Raw genomic sequence first — 20484 nt, 5'->3', positions numbered from 1 at the left:
GAGAAAGATCGATGGTGAGTGAAGGATGTTCTCGGATTTAAATTCAATGGAAATTTACCAGAAGCTTAATAAAATCATAGCGACTACACGATAAAATTCCATAAGTCTTAAATCAACTGCATACAATTCTCTTCCATATTTGATCTTTTTTATTTGGGACACGAAATATTACGCTATGTTAAGCAGATCGCCAAGTGATTTATGTAGAAATCACCCTACAACAAGGCCGGTCAAAACTTTATGTGCTAATGCATGCGAGAGAAGCGATATATAGATCACTCTCCGAAAGCAATACCTCACGAAAAGAAAATAGGTAACGATCTAGTCTTTACCAAGAATCCATAAGAATTCTCAAGGTATCAAAGACTTTCATCGATCAAAAGGAAAAAAGAGAAGAAGAAGAATAAAAATGCATAAAGTAAAATCAACTCACACTATCATTAATATCATTCATCTAATATTATGGATTTGGTCATTTCAAACCTATCAACATCCTAGATCCAATGATATTAATGAAGTAGAGGAAGAAGGAAGTCAAAACAAGCATAAAAAAAGCAAAAAAAAAACATTTTGCCTCAGTGGAAATTGATTTACCCCTGTGGGAAATCGATTTCCTGAGTGCAGATTTTCAAATCTGGCGTAAAAACAGAGTGGAAATCGATTTACCTCTGTAGGAAATCGATTTCCTGCGCGCATTTTTCAAAAAAACACCATTATGAAGCATAAAACTTGACTTAAGCAAACATACAAACACCTTATGATCACATATCAATTGGAGCACGAAATTTTCATCAATTCACCATCAAATAGGACCAATGTAGCATCAAAGATGCATTAAACACAAGCAGCAAAGATCTACATCTTAGAGTTTAGAATTTTACCACTTCTTGAACAAAATGTTGGAGTAGCTTCAAGAACAAGCACCAAATGAGTAGATCCTTCAAAATTGGAGATGAACAAGTAAAGAAAAGAGTAAAATGAAGAAGGTTTAGTTCAAAACTAGCAAGATTCAAGGTGAATCTTACTAATTCTATGAAAATGAACTTTGGGTGAGGGTTTTTAGAAAGGATGAGAAGTGAAAATGCAAGAATTTCTTTGGCTCTCCAATCTTGTCAAATGAAGAGGTGAAGGCCTCTATTTATAGAATTGGAAAGAGAGGTGTGGGTAATTTGGTAATTATTCAATTGGTAATTAATTTGTGTTTAATTGATAAAATGGGTTTAATGAAGGGAATTAATTTTGGTGAGGTGGAAAATTCGTAAAATGACAAAAATGATCAAAGAAAATAGGTGCCAAAATGATGTCATGATTCCCTCTTTTTTTTCAAATTTCATCCTAGGAAATCAATTTCCTACATGGGTAAATCAATTTCCACAGTGAAATTTTCAAAAATTCTTTTTCTTGTACTGTTTTGATTTTTGCCTGATCTTTTACCTGTAAAATATAAACAAAAGAAACAAAATACATATTTTTGGATTTTGGTTAGTATAAAACAAATTAAATAAACATAGGTGCTTGATGGTTCCCCTCAGAGGCGAAGTGAGCATAACACCAAAAAATGAAATTTCAAGATTGTGATCTTGATTGATGATTGAAACGCAAATGATGTATGATCTTAGGGTCAAAAATTGGGGTATGACATTAGGTACTTTAAAAATTTTGTTTTTGAGACTTAAGTTGTTCTTATTTTTCTGGTTTGGTGCAAGAATTTTGAAATGTGTTACTTTCTTTTCTGGTTATGATTTGTGGAAACGGTAAATGCGAAAAAGCAAAGAACACAAGGGTGTATCCTGGTTCCCCTTACAATCTGAGAGTACTATAGTCCCCTTTCAACATGAAAGAGATTTTACTATTGTTAGGTGTCATACCCCAAAATTTGCCCATCATATTTCAAGATATTTTGACTCACATGACTTTCAATTGCTCAAGGCTACACAAAAATTGGACATGCTCATCCTTCTCCTAAGCAAGAGGTCCCCAACTAGGGTTTTGTTTCTTTTCAGGGAAATGAGATTTCTGACACCTCAAGTGGGCTTCATGGCTTCCTATATGCTTCAAAGAATCCCCATACCAATTTTCAATCCTTGATTCACAAATTTACTCAGTCAATGGCTCAGATGGTTGAAAATCATTTGTATTGAACAGAAAGTCGAATATGGTCAACATACTGCAAAAAGTCAATATTTTTGGTCAACATCAATCATTTGAAGTCACATTCATAATTTGATCAAGTATTGATCATGATTCATCAAGAAAAGCTCAGAAATCAACAAAATTCAGAGTTTCTAAATTAGGGTTTTTAGGCAAAAGTCAACCTAACTTTGACCAGCCATAACTTTCACATACTTTATCAGAAATTCCCCAACCAAAGCCTATTCTCAAGGAAATTCAATTCTCTACAACTTTGGTGTTGGGCTCAGGACCAATAAATGCTTCAATTTAAAGATGGATGCCAAAATATTATAGGTCCTTCTAGAAGTTCACAAAAAGTAATTTTTTGTCAAAGCCAATATTGCCAAGATTAAATCTCCAAATGCAAAAATTGTTCCAAAGTAGGTTGTAAAGGACATATTAGGATTTCCATAAAATACAAGAACACCCCCATCTGATAAAAATTGAATGAGTTATGGTTGTCAGAAGTAGGGTAAATTTTGGAAAAAAGGATGAAACCCTAATGGAGGAATTTCAAATATTTGATTATTGGGCCTTTGTTTTTTAGTCATCGACGTGAATATAAGTTCATGAGAGGCCCATGGATCAATTTCCACTTATTTTATGGTTTTATTTTATTTATTTTGAATGTCGTTGGGGCCAAAGTTTTCATTTTTAGAAGGTTTTGAAAAAAGTTTTGGAAAGAAATCGTGATATTTCTATACCTTGATTGCAATGTTTCTTTCTATATCTTTCAACCCTAATCTCATGCCCTATAAATGCACACTCGACTCAGCCTCAAAAAAGGACGAAAATCCTTGCCTCATAGCACCTCTCAAAAGTTCCAAAAAGATCACACCAAGGGTATCGAGTTCTTGATATTCCAGCCACTTGCAATCAGAACTAACCACTCTATTCTTTCCCTGAGACACCAGAGAGTAGGTATGGACTAATGCATGAGCTTCATATCACGTATTACTCACATCTTATTATTCATATTTTCACATGTTTCTTAATTCTTTCGTTTTGTATGCATGTTACTGTTTTAATGTAATTTGGTGATTTGTACGAGTTCATGGCATGATTTAAACTGGATCCACACCTTTAGATCGAAGCTTTAACGTGAGGATACGAAAACACCATGGTTAGGTCAAAAACATATAAAGCTTTCGTTCTTCATGCTACAGGCCATGTTAGCCAAAAATAATGGTACCAATGAACTCGCAGCCATCCATTTAGGGGATCTGGGTGCCTTTTATTTTTGGTTGGATCATTTTATGGTGGTTTCGAAATTGCAGGTGTGAAAAAAAGGAACTCGCAGAAAAATCCGCAGGAAAAATTGCATCTGTTTCCATGGGAAATTCCGTAGGAAACGAGGATGAATAGTAAGGTTGAACGTTTGACCAGGCGTGGCGCGCGTTCATTCGTGGGTCAAACGAGGCTCTCTCTCTCTCTCTCTCTCTCTCTCTCTCTCTCTCTCTCTCTCTCTCCCGTTCCCGTTCGTCCATCCAGTGACTCGTGGGGCCCAAGTTTGAAATCGTTTGAATGGTCCAAAGAATCAGTTGATTTAAAATTTGTTTCTTTTTGTTGAATATACTAACACATCTTGCAGGTGGCGCAGCTGGTAAATGAGAGAAACCTTTCACTATAGGAACCTGGGTTCAAGCCCTGGTTCATGCTTCCTTTTTTACCAATTAATCAAGTTTATTTCATTTAATTAATTTACCACAAAAAATCACAAAAAAGGGCATATGAAAATAGTTATGATTTAGTTTTTTTTTCTTTCCAATTAGTTTTTCTCACTCGTTTTTTTAATTAATTTAACAATCAATATTAGGTTAATTTTTCGGTTAAAAACAATTAGACATAGGTTTTAATTAATTAATTTTTATTTTGCATATAATTAATTTAATTAGGTATAATTAATTAGAATTAGTTTTAATTTAATAATTAATTAGTAATTAGGTTAAAAAATAGGTTTTAATTAAATTCTAACCTTGTTTTATTTTAAAAACCTAATTTCTTTTTTTTTTCTCTAATTTTTGCCCACCTCTTGAGTTCTCGATTTCAGTCATGATTTATTTATTTATCGTTTATTATTTTATTTTCATTTAAAATTCTAGATATTAATGTATAGGTCGCGAGTTTTTGTAATAGAGTAGTTTTAATTTCCGCACCTTTACTTTCCGCATATCCCCCATTTTGAATTATTTACACCCCTCCCCGAAGCCCTGTAATAGTTAGGTTTTTATTCCCGCTTTTATTTTCCGCATGTATGAATGATTAACTGCTAGTAACTAGGTGTGTATGGTAAGACTAAAAACAATCGTAGTTCACTTTAATTCAAGATAAGATAATCGAATCTAACTCACTCGCACACACTCACCTCTAGGGTACGCACCTCTTGGTTTCCTTACGAATTAAATGGTCGTGTCCCTCGAATATAGAGGCACCTATAGCAAACGTCCCTCGATTCAAAAATCATCAAAGATCATAATCCCTCGATGTTGCCTATGAATACATGATCTCGTCACTCGATTGCTTCCTACGAAAAGATAATTATCCCTTCGAATTTGCTAAAGTTACCTCTATCATGTTGCCTTCAACGACCATCGATGACCCTTCAATGTCCCTTAAAAACGTCCAATAAATAGAATGACCTACCCACAAATGGTATGGTTAGTCCTATCCATTCAAAAAAAGTATAAAGTGTAGGAAAGACTAAACGTTAGGGTAAGTAGCCCTTAGTTTGCTTGCCCAACAAAAATGTTTTCTCACCACCTACTTTTTCAAACAAATTTCAAAAATATTTCGCATACATCCTTGAAGACTGATACAAGGATCATTGCGAAGTCTTGCCTTACTATTGGCACCTTTTCTCAAAACACACACACACACACACAATGCTTTTTCAATCTTTTCAAACAAAATAAAACGAGCTAAGCAAACTAAGATCGCGTAGATAACTACGAATAAAAAGGGTGCTAACACCTTCCCTTTTCATAACTTACCCCCCGAACTCAACTCTTTTCTTAAAGGTCTTTCATGTAATTTTATACCTTTCCTAATAATTGGACAAAATAAAAGTCGGTGGCGACTCTTGCTCACCACAACATTTGTTTGCGAATAGATTAAAATCAGTTCTCTCACCGAGTTACAGAACTGCCCCTGTTCAATCTTCTTAAACCTGAAGAGGTAGATTGGCTTGTTTTCCTATCGTGATCTGAAGGTAGAAGATGATTGAACATTAGGACTTATACTAGACTAACACAATCACCAAGAACAATCCTCTTGTGATTACCTAAGTTGAAATAAGAACAATCCTCTCAAACTCAACTCTCTTGTTTCCAACAATTAATCCTGGATAGCAAGGATACAAACCAACAAATTAGAACAAGAAAATGATCTTTTCTTTTCTACTCTCTTGTTTCCAACAATCATAACAAAACAAGGATTACATTTACACTATACACAATCTTAATTCCAACAATCTTGGAAAAATGAGATGTGATACAATGAGAGTTTTTGAATATATAAGTTTGTGGAAAAACTATCACATTGAGTGATATGTCAATGTACTTGATCTTCCCTTCCAATAACTAATTCACAAATACAAATGTATAGAATGCTCGAGAGTTTTCTGTTATGAATGATATGGAAATTATGCAGAAAATTCCTTGAATGAAGGTAAAGTGTTCGAAATGTGAATTTCTGAAAATCCAAAAGTTTGATTGGAAGAGGTGAATTGTGAAATGAAATTTCATGTATTTATAGTAGCATAACACCCTTTTGATACATGGTAAAGATATGAAGAAATACCATGAAAAAATTCCAAGACAAAGTGAAATGGTTCCATGAAGTGGTGCATGAAGAGGTGTTGAAAAAGCTATTGGTTTTCAAATTCGTGCAGAGAGCAATCGATTGCTCAAGGGTCAAACAACTATATTTTTGAAATTGCTTCAGTGAGCAATCGATTGCACCATAGCAGAAATTGATTGCAGAGATAAGACAGAGACATTTTTCAAAGAGAAATTGGCTATTGGAACAGGGAGCAATCGATTGCTGTATGAGTGCAATCGATTGCACATAGTGAAATTTGGGAAATTTGTTTATGTGTTTTGTGTTATGGCTATGAACAAGGTACGCAATGGTGTTAGGCCATTTTGAGCATCTAAGACTTTAGTATTTGGTAAGAATTGTTACTATACCTTCTTGAAATGTCAATTGCTTGAACCCAAAGTCTTGATCATGATGCTTTAACATTGAAGATCATCTTTGCCTTCTTGTTGCTATTGGATTTGTCTTCATCAAAACATATTCATCATGGATCATGGAGAACAACTACGTACTACGATAACACTACATTTGTTGTAATAATGTAATTTAATATTTTATGTACACAATGTAATGTTAAAAAAAATCTTATACACCTTTTACCTCAATTTTTGTAAGAAATCGAGGGTATTATTTTGGCGTGATAATTGAGAATATTGATCACTGTAATGCCCCCGACTATTTTTTAGGATTACCGACTGACCCTACAAACCGATACGGGTCTTTTCAGCATCTTGTTGGTATATGTAATATCAATCAATCACTATAAGCCTTCATTCAACTATGCAGTCTCTTCCCTGCACAGCCTCAAGATCCTTCTCATTCCGATGTGGTGACCACTCCTCGCCATCTTTGGTCACAAGGGTTCCATGCGGTGCAACCTGTCATACCCCATTTTTTGCCCCGAATTTAATCATCTTATACATAAAAAATCAAAAAATATATATATACATTCATTTCATACATCATTTTAGAATTAATAATATTTTTGTTTATTCCTACTAATCTTTTGGAATTTATGATTTTATTTTTAAATTCAATTTAGATTTAAGTTGAGTTTTCAATTAAAATTAGTAAATCAATTTCATTACATTATTTTCTGTGTTATTTGTATGTGTTTTTGTTCTTTATGTTTCAATAGGTGCAATATTAAAAAGGAGGTCCATTTTTATGCAAAGACAATTGATGGTCCAAGTTGATCCAGGTTGTTCCAAGGGCCCATTATCATTTTAAAGCCTTTTTGAAGATGGTTGTGAGCAAAGAAAATTGGAGTGTGGGGACCATTTGCTAGACACATTCACATTTTTATACATCAGCAAAACCAATTTCAATTCCGAAAAATTTCACATCTTCTTCTAGAAACGCACACATGACAAAATATAACAAACTCAGCCAAGGATTGCTCACGCGTTTACACAGAAAAATGATTCTCCACTCTCCACAAAATCAATGGCTTCTCTCTTCATTCCCTCAAAATTCCATTGGATTCCTTCTCACAATCCTTATCCAATCCTTCTCAAAATCTCTCTTATACCCCGACGTTTCTTTAGCTATATATATATATATATATATATATATATATATATATATATATATATATATATATATATATATATATATATATATACAGTATCATTTCACACCCGAGGGAGGGAGAAATCAGTGAGAAACCTCTGTCCAATTTGTATCAAAACTTCCGCCAAATCTCATCAAAAACCTTCACCATTTTTCCAGCCTTACCTACAAAAGCCAACTTCTCTTTGACCTACGTGAACCACAAACCAACCTCAAACCTATTCATACTGTAAACTTTTCCACACGATAACTCTCCATCAACTTCATTATCATCACCGAACTTCATTTACTTTACACAGATCCAATAATAAATAGCAGCTTCAAATTGAAGTTCACGATCCATTTTCAACTTCACGATTTTGTAATCCAAACCAGTCACCGATTCTGCATCAACAAATCGCATATTCACTCAACCAATTCTCACTTGCAAGATTCGTCAACATCATCAATTTTTATCAACAATCCGTAGCGGCTCCGATCAAGAACGTCGCATCATCAAACAACTTCACAAATCCTCGCCCTCGACTTCAGCACAACCACGAAATTGTAACAAATGCGCGACACACACGATTCACCCAAGCAGAAGAAAACCGCAACATAGAGAAATCATTACCCGCATGGAATTTTTCCTCGGTAACGTCCGAGATGGTAATCTCTCTTTTTCTTATCACACTTATGGCTGAGTTCTGATTGAGTGTTGTTTGCTTGTTCTTCTGAAATTTGTGCTTTTACTGTTGTTTGGATATGTTTCGATTTTGTTTGTTCGGAGGGGATGTTGTTGTTGTTTTGTTGAGACAGAGGTAAGAAGAACGTAACGTGAAAGATCAGAGGGAGTTTTTGGTGGTTTTTTTCGTTTGAAAGTGATGGAAAAGAGTATGATAAGAAGAGGTATGAACATTGAAAGATTGTTTGGAGGTTGATCGATTGATAATGAAGAAATGAGATGAGTTGAGGTTCAGGTGAGAGAGAGAGATAGATATTGAGTTGATGTTTTTTTTGAAGAAGCTAAATATATTAGTAAATCTCACACTAAGCACAAGAAGTGCAGCATGAGGCCACAGCGCCAATAGAAATGGACAATTTAAAATGTAGAGTACCATATCATGGACAAAATAATCCACCCTGTCAAAATAGTTAAACCTGAACAGCCAGGATGTAACTAAATAAATACAAAGACCTAGCAGCCAGATGAAAAAAAACACCCAAGACTAACTGTAGAAAACAGACCACTGGACAGATTGTTGTCGAAAGTCACCAATGCCGCAATTGTTGAAATTTCTAGCAGGATTACCGGCTTCGGCATGCACAAGTTGTTTCTACCAACCATTTAAATTTGTTGCATTGGCAAGGAACCCAAGGTATCTAGCAACAGGACTGAAGCGGTACCGTCTCGCAGAAAAAAATTGCACTGCAACACATAGCTGCTCGGAATAACTCTGCGTTTGAACCTCAAACTACTACATTACTACCGGCCTCCAATCCACAACCCCTGCATAAAATTAATCTGGGATTTACATACCATTGCATCAGCTCACAGCTTTGATGTTTACTGCTCAACCAATTCCACGAGGTCCTTTGGACAACTTCAAATGTCTGGTCACCCGATTCAGCAGTGTTTTCGAATACCATTTTATTCCTTGCTTTCCAGATGCCCCAAATGCAGGCCAACCATACCACTCTGACTCTATTTGTTGTGTTCCTGCCACTGCCGATAATTGAGTTGATTAACGTGGGAATAGATGTGACCGTTTGTGATCATTTCCTACAGCTTGTGCATTTAGTTTTAAGGTTTCTTTAATTTTGTGTTGTACGTGGGCTTCAATGCCGAGTGTAATACGGTGAACTGACTTTAAATATTTAAGCAAGCAATGTTGCGGTGAGCAAGAGTCGCCACCGACTTTTATTTTATCCAATTTAAAGAAATGTTAAAAGAACAGAAAAAAAAAACCTTTTTGAAAGAGATTGAGTTCGGGGGGTAAGTTATACAAAGGGAAGGTTTAAAGCACCCTTTGTATCCATGGTTATCCATGGGCTCTTAATTGCTTAGCTCACTTTGTTTTCAAAAATGTTTGAGAAGTTTGAGAAAAAGGATTTGAAATAAGGACTTTAGCTTGTAAAATAAGTGTAGCCTTTTTGAAGGATTTTGAAAAAAGGGGTAAAATTGAATTTAAACCAGAGCAAGCAATTAGGAGGTAGTTACCCTAAAACCATAAAAATATTCTTTTAGCCTTTCAGGGCTGTCTATACCATAGGAGGGTAGGAAGTCCTTTTATTGGATGTTAAGGGACATTGAAGTTATCGTTCGCCACAAGACTGCCCCTGCCATAAAGAGGGCAGATAGTCTAAGGGAAGGATATAATAGTCATTCTTAGGCAGCAGGCGAGGATACCTTTGCAATGGGACACATCATCTTATTTCCGAGGCAACATCGAGGGACAAAATTGATGATGAATGAACTGAGGGAAACATTTGCTTTAGGTATCCTCGGAATCGAGAGACTTGACTATTCTGTAATAAACAACACAATAAGGCAACCAGGCAGCAAATCACAAGGCAACAAGCAACAAGAGGGGTTACCAAAAGTGTGTGTGTGGCACAATCAGGTGGTTAAATTCAGATATATTATCTTATAATTAGTTATTCTAGGTTAATTTAAGGCTTGCACTCCCTAAGATTACTAACCACGCAGTTAATATAAAATTAAAGGCGAAAAATAAAATCCTACGCTATTACAATAAACACCCGCGGGAAAGGGGAAAGCAAAAACAGACAAATAAAAATAAGGGCAAAAAGATAAGAGGCAAATTAATGCCAATGCCTCGAGCCTTCATCGAATTCTTGATCAACCCTGAAAAATTAAGAAGAGAAAGGTTAGTGCATTTAAAAGTCAACAACCCTAATTGATCGGGATCAATCAGGGTTAATACAATTTAAACAAAATGAAAAATAAAATTTAATATTTAAAATGGCCATTAAAGGGTAAAAACGAAGGTTCGATTAAATATAACAATTAAATAATTATTGGATTAAATCCTAATTATTTAATTGATTAAAAGTATATATTAAAATAAAATTGAAATTTTTATTAATATATAAAAAATAAATATTAATAGTATTAGAAAAATCGAACTTTCGATAAAAAATAAATAATTATAAGTTTATTATAAAGCTAATTTATTAGAATAAAAATAAAGAAAACAATTATAATAGTAAAAAAAGAAAATAGATAAAAGCAATTATGTAATTAAGACTTAAAAAAATTAAAAAAAAAAAAAACTTAACTTCGATCTTGTGTGGCGCTCCTCTGAGAGACCATGGTAGACTGGCAGGCTGATGCGCGTTGGATCTGAAGAGGCGATGATCTGATGGCTCTGATGATGAAGGCACATGATAGCGCGTGCGTCTTAACGCACGTGATCCCTGGATTTTGAAAAGAAACAACGCGCGTTTTCTGGCCAACCCGGAGGAGCCACGTAGTCTTCTTCTTCCTCTCTCCGTCATTTTAGACTTGCAACGACTTCTACTGACGGACATTGCCGTCACCATAACTCCTGCGCTTACGAACACAACCAAAACAAGACAAAAATATTTCGCGACCTTATGGACATGATCGTCCAGGCCTCATGAGCATAATGGTACCTGTAATTGACCCTAATTTTGCCTAAAACGAAAACCCATCATTGGAGGTCTCAAACCCTAACAATGGTAAAATACTCATAACAGCGTATAAATGCAATTAAACTTCCAGACAGCATCGAAACATCATCAAGATCAAGAATATGCAATTGAATTTCAAGAATGATGCATGGATGAGCGTAATCGAACTCAAAAAAAGTAGCGACTTACCTTGCTTAAACGGAGGTAATTCTGGGGGTGTTGATTGTGTATGATGATCCAAACAGACTCACTTTACTCCCAGGAACGTATATCAATGCTTAGAATCCTCTGAAACGTCCCCAATCTTCAAAACCGAGTTTGAGTTTTGTGTGAAAAATTTGGCACTTGAATAGGGTTCTTGACTGCAGAATTTCGTGAGCTTTGCATTTGGAATTGTTTGGCTTATATAATAGAGTGAATTAGGTTAACAAAATTGAAGAGAATCCCCTTAAATCTTTGATTGGGAAATTGATTGAAATATGATTTTCAATCTTTCTAAATTTGCCAAATTCCAATATTTTTCAATCAATCTTGGGGAGCACAAAGTTATATGGAATATGGGGGTAAATGATGATTGGATTTGATTCAAATTGATCCTTTAAACCATATCTTTGATTTTCTATTGATTTACTTAATTTTAATCATTTTTAAATGAATAAAAATTCATAATAAATCAAATAAATCAAACAATTTCGTGGCAATTGAATTTTGAGGCCTTGGATAACTTGAGAGTGAATATTGGGCCAAGAAAGATTGGGTCCCTTTGCAAAAAGATTCATTTTGGAGCCTTTTATTTCACATTTTTCTTCTCAAAATTGTCCAACTTTGACAAGGCATATCTGCTTCAATTTTTATGGTATGGAGGAGTTCTAGGAATTTTTGGAAACCTCAAGATGTCTTCTACAATCCACTTTGGAAGCTTTTTTCCATTTTGAGATTTTATCTTGATGATATGGGCTTTGACAAAAAACTACTTTTGGTTAACTTTCAAAAAGGACCTATAATGTTTTGATCTATATCTCTCAAATGAAGCATTTTTAGACTTGGCATGTGAGAGACAAATTTGTAGGGAATTCAATTTCCTTCAAGATGAGATTTTGATGGGAAATTTCTGATGTTCCATATGAAAGTTATGGCTGGTCAAAGTTCAGTTGACTTTAAGTCAAAAAACCCTAATTTAGAAACTTTAGGTTTTGTTTATTTCTGAACTTTCCTTGATGAATCATGATCAATACTTGATCAAATGATGAATGATACTTCAAAATAAGGATGTTGACTAAAAATCAGGAATTTTGACTGTACTTTGACCACTGTTGACTTTTAGGTCAAACTAGTCGACTGTTGACTTTCTGAGCAGTTGACTGGGCAATCCTTGGAATTGAAGCTTGTACTTTGCTATAGAGATAGTTTAAAACATCATAAGCCATATGAAATCCATTGGAGATCTTGATTCATTCATTTTCTTCAGAGAAATCAAAACCCTAGTTCAGGAGGTCATTGCTTAGGAGAGTATGCCTTTGAGTCTTGAACTTTGGTATGAGTTTGAAAGGTGAAATGAGATGGGCAAATTTTGGGGTATGACACCGAGCTCATTTCGTGTTTTTTTTCCACCACCCTCATGGATCTATCGAACCCCCTCTTGGTGCTGGTATTTTGTTTTGGGCTTTAATAATTAAGCCCAACGCCCAGTTTTCTTGTGACAGCCCTTTTATTTTATTTTTGCTCATTTATATTATTTTTAGCATTGTTTTTTATTTTTTTTATTTTCATTATTATTTTTTGTTAAATATTTTTATTCATTTAATTTTGTGTCTATTGTAATGTCTTTATAACAACAAAAATTTAAAAGAAAAATATATGTTACTATATTAGATTAATTAGAATTTTATGTTAATATTAAAAAAACAAAAATTAGTTAGTTTAATTTCTATCAATATTAAAAATACCAAAAATATGTTATTTAATTTTAATTTTCTTTTAGGGTTTGATATGCTTAGTTTTATATTATCTTTAGTTAATCTTGATTGATATTTGTTAGTATATTTTGGTCATTTATTCATGTATCATATTATATATATCCGTGACTAACATTTTCTTGTCTTTATAAGGTATTATTATCATTTGAAGCTCTCGGACTTTTGTGGACATTTATAAATAATTTGTTAATTTTGGTATATATTATTTCTTTTACTTCCGCTTCAATTTTCATTGAGTTTGTAATAATTCGTAGTTAGCTCCATCCTCATTTGTTAAGTTTGTAATCCCCTTTCTCGAAGCCTTGTAAAAATTTCACTGCTTTCCTTTATCGCTTTATTTTATTATTGCGCATTGCATGCTTTTAACCGTTTTTCAAAATAAAAGAATATTAGGTCCTTAGCCGTTTTCTCCCATAAGTCGATCGCACTTCACGCATCCCCATCAACCGTACTTACACATGCACATTTGCACTCATTCATAGCCTTTCATGGGCTTTCTTTTAGTGAGACCCTTTCGATCGATCGTTCCGATAGGTCGTTTAGAAGGCTAGCTTTTTGCTAGTACACTTACACTTTTACCCCTTTCATGTTCATCCCTTTATGCTTGACCCTTTATGCTTGTTTGTACATATTTTACCTGTATGAGCTCGTATGTTTCCACTTATTTCTTCCATCCTCTTTTTAATAAATTATTCACCCCCGTATACTTGGTCCATATACCAAGCCATAACCCAGTCTTTGTAAGCCGATTGCCTTGTGCATCGCCATCGATCTGTTTTCAAAACTCTTTTCATAATAAAACCTTGACATTATCAAGTGACTTCTTTTAAAACTCTTTTGTGCACTTGCACTCTTTTCCTTTAAAACTATTTTCAATAAAACCTTTTTCAAAACTTTTGAGCAGAACTACAAATGCTCTGACTTCTCCATTGCATTGAGGAGGTATGTAGGCACAATATATAACGTCTTGCCAAGCAAGCTTTTGTAAATAAAATTCTTTTATTTTTTTCTTTCTTCTTTACCAAACAAAATGGTTTTATCATAACACAGATTTTCTAAAGGTTCCTGTGGAGTACCACAGATGTGAGTGGTGCTAATACCTTCCCCTTGCAAAACCAACCCCCGTATCCAGATTTATCATTGTGGGTTTTATCGATTTTTTCCTCATTTAAATCAATAAAGTTTGGTGGCAACTCTTACTTTTTATGAGTTAAGTTAATCAATAGCTTAATCTCAAAATTTTCGCCGCTACACAACCACCTTTTGCCCTCTTCGGCCTCAGGTGTTACATACCCACTTGCTTCCGCATGGTTCGTCCTCGAACCACATCGTACTTGGATAAGTCTGGCTCGGATACCATTTGTAATGCCCCAGACTACTTTTTTGGATTATTGACTGACCCTACAAACCGACACAGATCTTTTCAGCATGATTTGTCTTCACTCGCACATTTTGTGAGAAACTTCCCAGAAGGTAACCCATCCCTTAATTGCTCCAAGTCAAACACGCTTAACTGTGGAGTTCTTATGGAACAGGCTACCGAAAAGAATATGCATCTTGTTGGTATAGGTAGTATTAATCAATCCTTATAAGTCTTCATTCAACCATGCAATATCTTCCGTGCACAACCTCAAGATCCTTCTCATTCCGATGTGGCAACCACTCCTCTCCATCTTTGGTCACGAGTGTTACATGAGGTGCAACCACCCTCTGCCCTCTTCGCCTCGGGTGTTCCAATTACAGTCCTTAAAAAAATCTGTGTCCTCCATTTCATGAGTATCAACGCTTAAGACACTCTCATTAGTGATTCACGTGAAACCTAACAAACATCCATATTATAACAGCATTATGAATATCAATAATTATTAATGAAACATATAAATAAAAACTTCGAAGCGTAAAAAAATCGGTAAAGTTCTCTACGATAGATTGCAAGAGCAGAAAATAAATTGTGTTTAAGGCTTGTGTTCTTCAATAATCAATTTTTTACGTTGTTCATCAATAATCATATATTCATTCATTTAACTAACCCTTTCCTTGTTTTACATAAAAAACATATTAATGCAAAAGGGATCTAAAATATATTGCATCCAACATTTTATATTCCCCGACATTTCAATGAAACGAGGATCCAACATTTGATCTTCACCAACAGTGATGACAATGAAATCGGATTCAAAATTTGTTATATATATATATATATATGTATATATATATATATATATATATATATATATATATATATATATATATATATATATATATATATATATATATATATAGAAATATTTTGTGTAAACAATGTCATATTATGGGTGATTAATTAAATTATAAATTTTTTTTAGTTTGTAACGAATTTAAAAAATATCAATCTTACCCCTTGATGTTATTGATAAATAGAGAGGTTTGATGTGCTTGTTTTGAAAATTTTAAAAGTTCATAAGCTGGGGTTCAAACCCATGTGCATAAGCATTTTCACCTCAGGTTTTTAAAAACCGAGAGGAAAAGTTGGTACTTTTCATGCCGCCGTTCGTTACCTTGCTTCTTTAGCCGAGGTTAAATAATTTCACGTCCGAGATAAAATGTGTTTTTTTGTTGTATTGAATACACCAAATTGGATAGAAAGTCCAAGACCATATGTTTCTTAATTTACTTCTGCTTGGCTCGCAAGGATTTGATTTTTTTTATTACGGATTGAGTACTCATTGTACATCATTAATTCAAAATTTCTACTTTGTTTATTAAAAAAAAAACTACTTTGTATATAAAACAAAAAAGTAAAATAGAAAGCTTACACAAAACCAATAAAGACTCATCAAGCCCCCAAATAAAAAAAAAGTTATACAACACATCAACAAACTTAATAATAACAAATATGAGTCAGAACATTTTTTTTTGTGTAAGCAAGAATTTCATTTAAGGGAGAACTAAGGGTTCTCCAACCTTGATACACAAGAGCGGAATTAGTCCGCCAAAAGAAACGATATTACAAACCAATTCCTATTACGACATAAAAGACAAAGGGTCTTTGCAAAAATTGTAAAAGTTGCAATTGAAATAAGCAATGTCGCCAAAGGAAGACCACCTCCACACCAAAATTTTGATGTTCCAAACAATATTGTTAATGTTCCAAATGTCATTCCTAAAACAATAGCTGTTTCTTGTCAACCAAATAATCCAACAAGTGGCTAGCCAAAACACCCCCAATTTACCAGCTTTAATTCCTTTAATCCGACCGTTAAAATACCATTCCATAAAAGATGGCATACACTCCTCCTCTTTCCGGTTCGGATAATCCACCCACGCACCAATTTCCTTCCAAACAACTTTAATCACACCGCATTTAAAGAAAGTATGATATTTTTCTTCCAAATGCGTATTACAAAAAATACAATTTAAACTAGAGTTAGAAGAAGGAAAGGTATTACCTCTATACACTAAAAGATCTTTAGTGGGGAGCCTATTCACAAAAAGCATCCAAGCAAAAGCTTTGATCTTATAAGGAACCTCCATTTTCCAAACAATTTCCAAAGCCTCCTCATTCCTTTTAATGGGACCGAAAGGTGTTCGAAGTGAAGCATACCGGTTATAACACGAAGAAACCGTAAAAGCTTTTTCCGAATCAAGTAACCAACACACGGAATCTTTATCTTCCTTCAACCCCCCAAAATTCTCTAAAAGGGACCGTAACACCGCCAACTTAGATTCCAAACCCGCTTGCTCGGCCTCCACCCCCGAAATTCCTAAATCACCCCAAATCCATTCCTCTTCTCTCCATCCTCCCAAAGCCGCTACAGACACTTTTTTAAGAGAAGAAATCTCAAAAAGTTCCAGAAAATCCTCCCTCAAGATAGAATTATTTAACCACGCCACTTCCCAAAACGGTGTAGTAAACCCATTGCCCACAATAAAACGACAATTGGAAGAAAAAGGTTCGTTAATGAACGAAGAGGAAAAACCAACCTTTAATAAGTCTCGCCACCAAAAGGATGAAGAAGTAAGCTTGGAGGAATCACCACCGGTAAAATCAAGAATACTCACATCACCATAACGCGCCTTCAACACCTCGTGCCACAAAAATCCTCCTCCTTGAGCTATCCTCCATTTCCACTTGTTCAAAAGAGCAAAGTTGAAATCTTTAATGTCTTTGATGGCTATTCCTCCCTTGGAGTATGGTAAAGTCACATCTTTCCAACTAACCCAATGGATGCTTCTTTTTTCGACCACACCCCCCATAAGAAATTGGCTTGTAACTTGGTGAATTCTTTAACCACTTTAACCGGCATCATATAAAAAGACATGGAAAAAATAGTTAGTGAGCTCAAAATAGATTTCAAAAGGGTAATCCTTCCACCAAGATTAAGATAACGATGACTCCACCCCTTTAATCGCTTTCTCATCTTATCCAAAAGAGGGAGCCATGTAGCCTCCTTCCTAGGATTAAAACCAATTGGTATCCCAAGAAAAATAAAGTTGCTATCTTCTATCTTGCAAGAGAGATACAAAGAAGCGGCCTCCAAGAATTGTGACGAAATATTAATCCCTATCAACTTGCTTTTGTGGAAATTAATGCCTAGACCCGAAACTAGCTCAAAGGCTCTCAACACAATTTTTAAAGCCTTTATATGTTTCCAAGACCCTTGACCAAACAATAAAGTATCATCCACAAATTGGAGAATGTCCACGGCACACCTCCTTTTTAAAAGTAAACCCTTATATTCGCCAATTTCAATAGATTTCCTAACCAATCTAGAAAGGGCCTCCGCCACAAGAACAAAAAGAAAGGGAGATAATGAGTCACCTTGCCTTAAACCTCTTTTAACCACAAACTCGATGGAAGGACTCCCGTTAACCACTACCGACATATCTCTTTTAAAAACCAACAATTCCATCCATTTCCTCCATTTGTCTCCAAATCCCATCTTAACCAACATACCACGCAAAAACTCCCAAGAGATTTTGTCGTAAGCCTTTTCAAAATCAACCTTAAAGAGAAAACAAGACATACCTTCCTTTCTAGCGAGATCCACCACTTCATTAGCCACCAAAACACCATCGAGCAATTGCCTACCTGGAACGAAAGCACTTTGACAATGGGAAACTATAGAGTTCAACACTTGTTTCAATCTTCCCGCCAAAATCTTAGCCATAATTTTATACATACAACCTACCAAAAAAATCGGTCTATAATCATCCAAGCATAAAGGATTAGAAGATTTCGGAACCAAAGCCAAAAAAGAATAGGTCACCGCCTTAAATAATTCCCCTCCCACAAAAAGTGCTCAAAATACCTCAAAAAGTTTTCTCTTAGAAAAGGCCAACACCTTCTAATGAACATGAAAGAAAACCCACCCGGCCCCGGACTTTTAGCTCCTCCACAACACTTTAACGCCTCATTTATTTCTTCCTCTTGAAAAGGTCTTTCAAGCCAAATCCTATCCTCATCACTAATTTTGTCGAAAAGAATACCATCTAACGTTGGCACCACTCCTTCCTCCTCTTCAAACTTCTTAGAAAAATGATGAGCAACGAAATCTTTAATATCCTTAACCGATTCAACCATACCTTCCGAAGTGCTAAAAGGCCCGATGTGGTTAAATATTCTCTTCTCCTTCATAACTTTGTGAAAGAACCCACTATTAGAATCACCTTCATTCAACCACTTCAAGTTTGCTTTTTGAACTAACATGTTTTCTTTAATCCTCAATTTCGTCCAAAAACGACTTGTAGCTTCCTTCCTATTGAACAAGATTTCCGGGTTAATAACCTTCTCTTCCGCTTCCAACAAAACATCACCGTTATTAATATCTCTAACTTCGTCTTGAATCTCCAAATCCAACCTACTGAAAACCTCTTTATTCCACCTTTTAAGACTTCCTTTGAGTAAATAAAGCTTTTGTTTCAAAACATAATCCCCTCTTCCCTCTACCCTAAATCTCTTCCATTCCTTTTCCACAAAGGCGTAAAAAGAATCGCAAGAAAACCATTCGTTGTTGAATTTAAATGGTTTAGGACCCCAATTGTTCTGGTCCATTTCCAACCAAATCGGACAATGATCCGAAACGTCTCTCTCCCCCACCATTTGGCCTACTACACCCCAATCATTCACCACTTTTTCTGACACAAGAAACCTATCGATTCTACTCATCGATCTACCATCTCTACAATACCAAGTAAACTTTTTGCCTTTACACAGTACATCTACCAATCTTGACTCTTCTATGAAATCCGCAAAGCCAATGACATCTTGACTATTGGAAGCAGCCCCTCTTCCCTTCCTCTCACTCCTATCCTTAATAGCATTAAAATCACCTCCGATAATCCACTCTCCATCATTCCAATCCTCTTTCAAATCCAAAATCTCCCGCCATAATATTCTTTTTTTCGAAGCATCACAAGACGAATACACATTTAACAAGTAAAAAGAATTGTTATCCTTGCAAAATTTAATGCCAAGATATCCCTCCCCTTTGAAACTATAAATAACTTCAAGAGCTTGCTTCTTCCATAACGTCAAAATTCCCCCCGACCTTCCCGTAGAATTAGAATAAGAATACCCGATATCGCCACTACCTCAAAAACTTTTTGCCACGAAGCCTTGTAACTCCCTAATCTTTGTCTCTTGAATCAAGAAAACGTCCGCCTTGCTCTTTAAAATCAAAGAATTAATTCTCCTCCTTTTTAAAGCATTGCCTCCCCCTCTAATATTCAAGGTTCCGATAATCATTGAACACTAGATTTAGGCCCCATCAAAACACCTTTTCTCAATACAGCTTGATTATCCAATGCCTCAATTCTTTTTACCACCTCAGTAACATCCCCCTTATGTTTCACCCCCAAAAATTCCATCGCCTTCCACGCCTTAGAACTCTCTTCACCCAATAATTCGTTCCATTGCCTATGATTGTTTCTCTCAATGTCACTACAGCCGCTAAAACTGTATTTTATCTTACTTGTTATCTTTCTACTAATTAGACATTCAAAATTTTTTAAGATCAAATAGATATATTATATATAAGAGATAACTAAAGTCATCGTAAATTAGCAGGATAGAGATGTAAATGAATTTTTATGGAAAATGATAGCATGATATCCGTGTCCATGCCATTTGATAAATATGATATTTATATCTATCTCATATCTATGTAAATATCCTTTAAACGGATAATTCGCGGGTTTTAAGATATCCGTGGATATTTACAGATATATGGATAGTATTTTTTTTTAAAAATGTTCAACTTCTTTTAAAGACTCAAAAAACTATTATCTTATAAGATTCATACAATTTGCT

At 34.9% G+C, this 20484-nt stretch overlaps 1 protein-coding gene across 1 annotated transcript; it reads right to left on the bottom strand.

Annotated features, from left to right (window-relative positions):
* Positions 1–7672: 7672 nt before the first annotated feature.
* Positions 7673–20042, bottom strand: LOC131626408 (uncharacterized). The gene is made up of 6 exons (XM_058897222.1): positions 19952–20042; positions 18546–19538; positions 17465–18264; positions 16622–17357; positions 7856–7944; positions 7673–7750 (listed from the first exon to the last, which is right to left on the bottom strand). Exons 1-6 carry the CDS (start codon positions 20040–20042, stop codon positions 7673–7675), a joined length of 2787 nt encoding a protein of 928 aa, XP_058753205.1.
* Between the last annotated feature and the right edge of the window lie 442 nt (positions 20043–20484).

Source organism: Vicia villosa, unplaced genomic scaffold (assembly GCF_029867415.1).
Source record: "Vicia villosa cultivar HV-30 ecotype Madison, WI unplaced genomic scaffold, Vvil1.0 ctg.000286F_1_1, whole genome shotgun sequence".
NCBI classification, from domain to species: domain Eukaryota; kingdom Viridiplantae; phylum Streptophyta; class Magnoliopsida; order Fabales; family Fabaceae; genus Vicia; species Vicia villosa.
The sequence above is the reverse complement of the archived record's forward strand: the minus strand, read 5'-3'. Positions and strand labels throughout refer to the sequence as shown.

Excerpts from the sequence above, each read along its gene's own strand:
- LOC131626408 (XM_058897222.1), bottom strand. The coding sequence starts at position 20,042 with ATGGAATTTTTGGGGGTGAAACATAAGGGGGATGTTACTGAGGTGGTA. Across the intron at positions 19,539-19,951 it reads TCAAGCTGTATTGAGAAAAG|AGGATTGGAATGATGGAGAG; the intron begins GTGTTTTGATGG and ends TGGATTTGAAAG. Across the intron at positions 7,945-16,621 it reads AGATCTTTTAGTGTATAGAG|AATCGGTGACTGGTTTGGAT; the intron begins GTAATACCTTTC and ends TTGTTGATGCAG.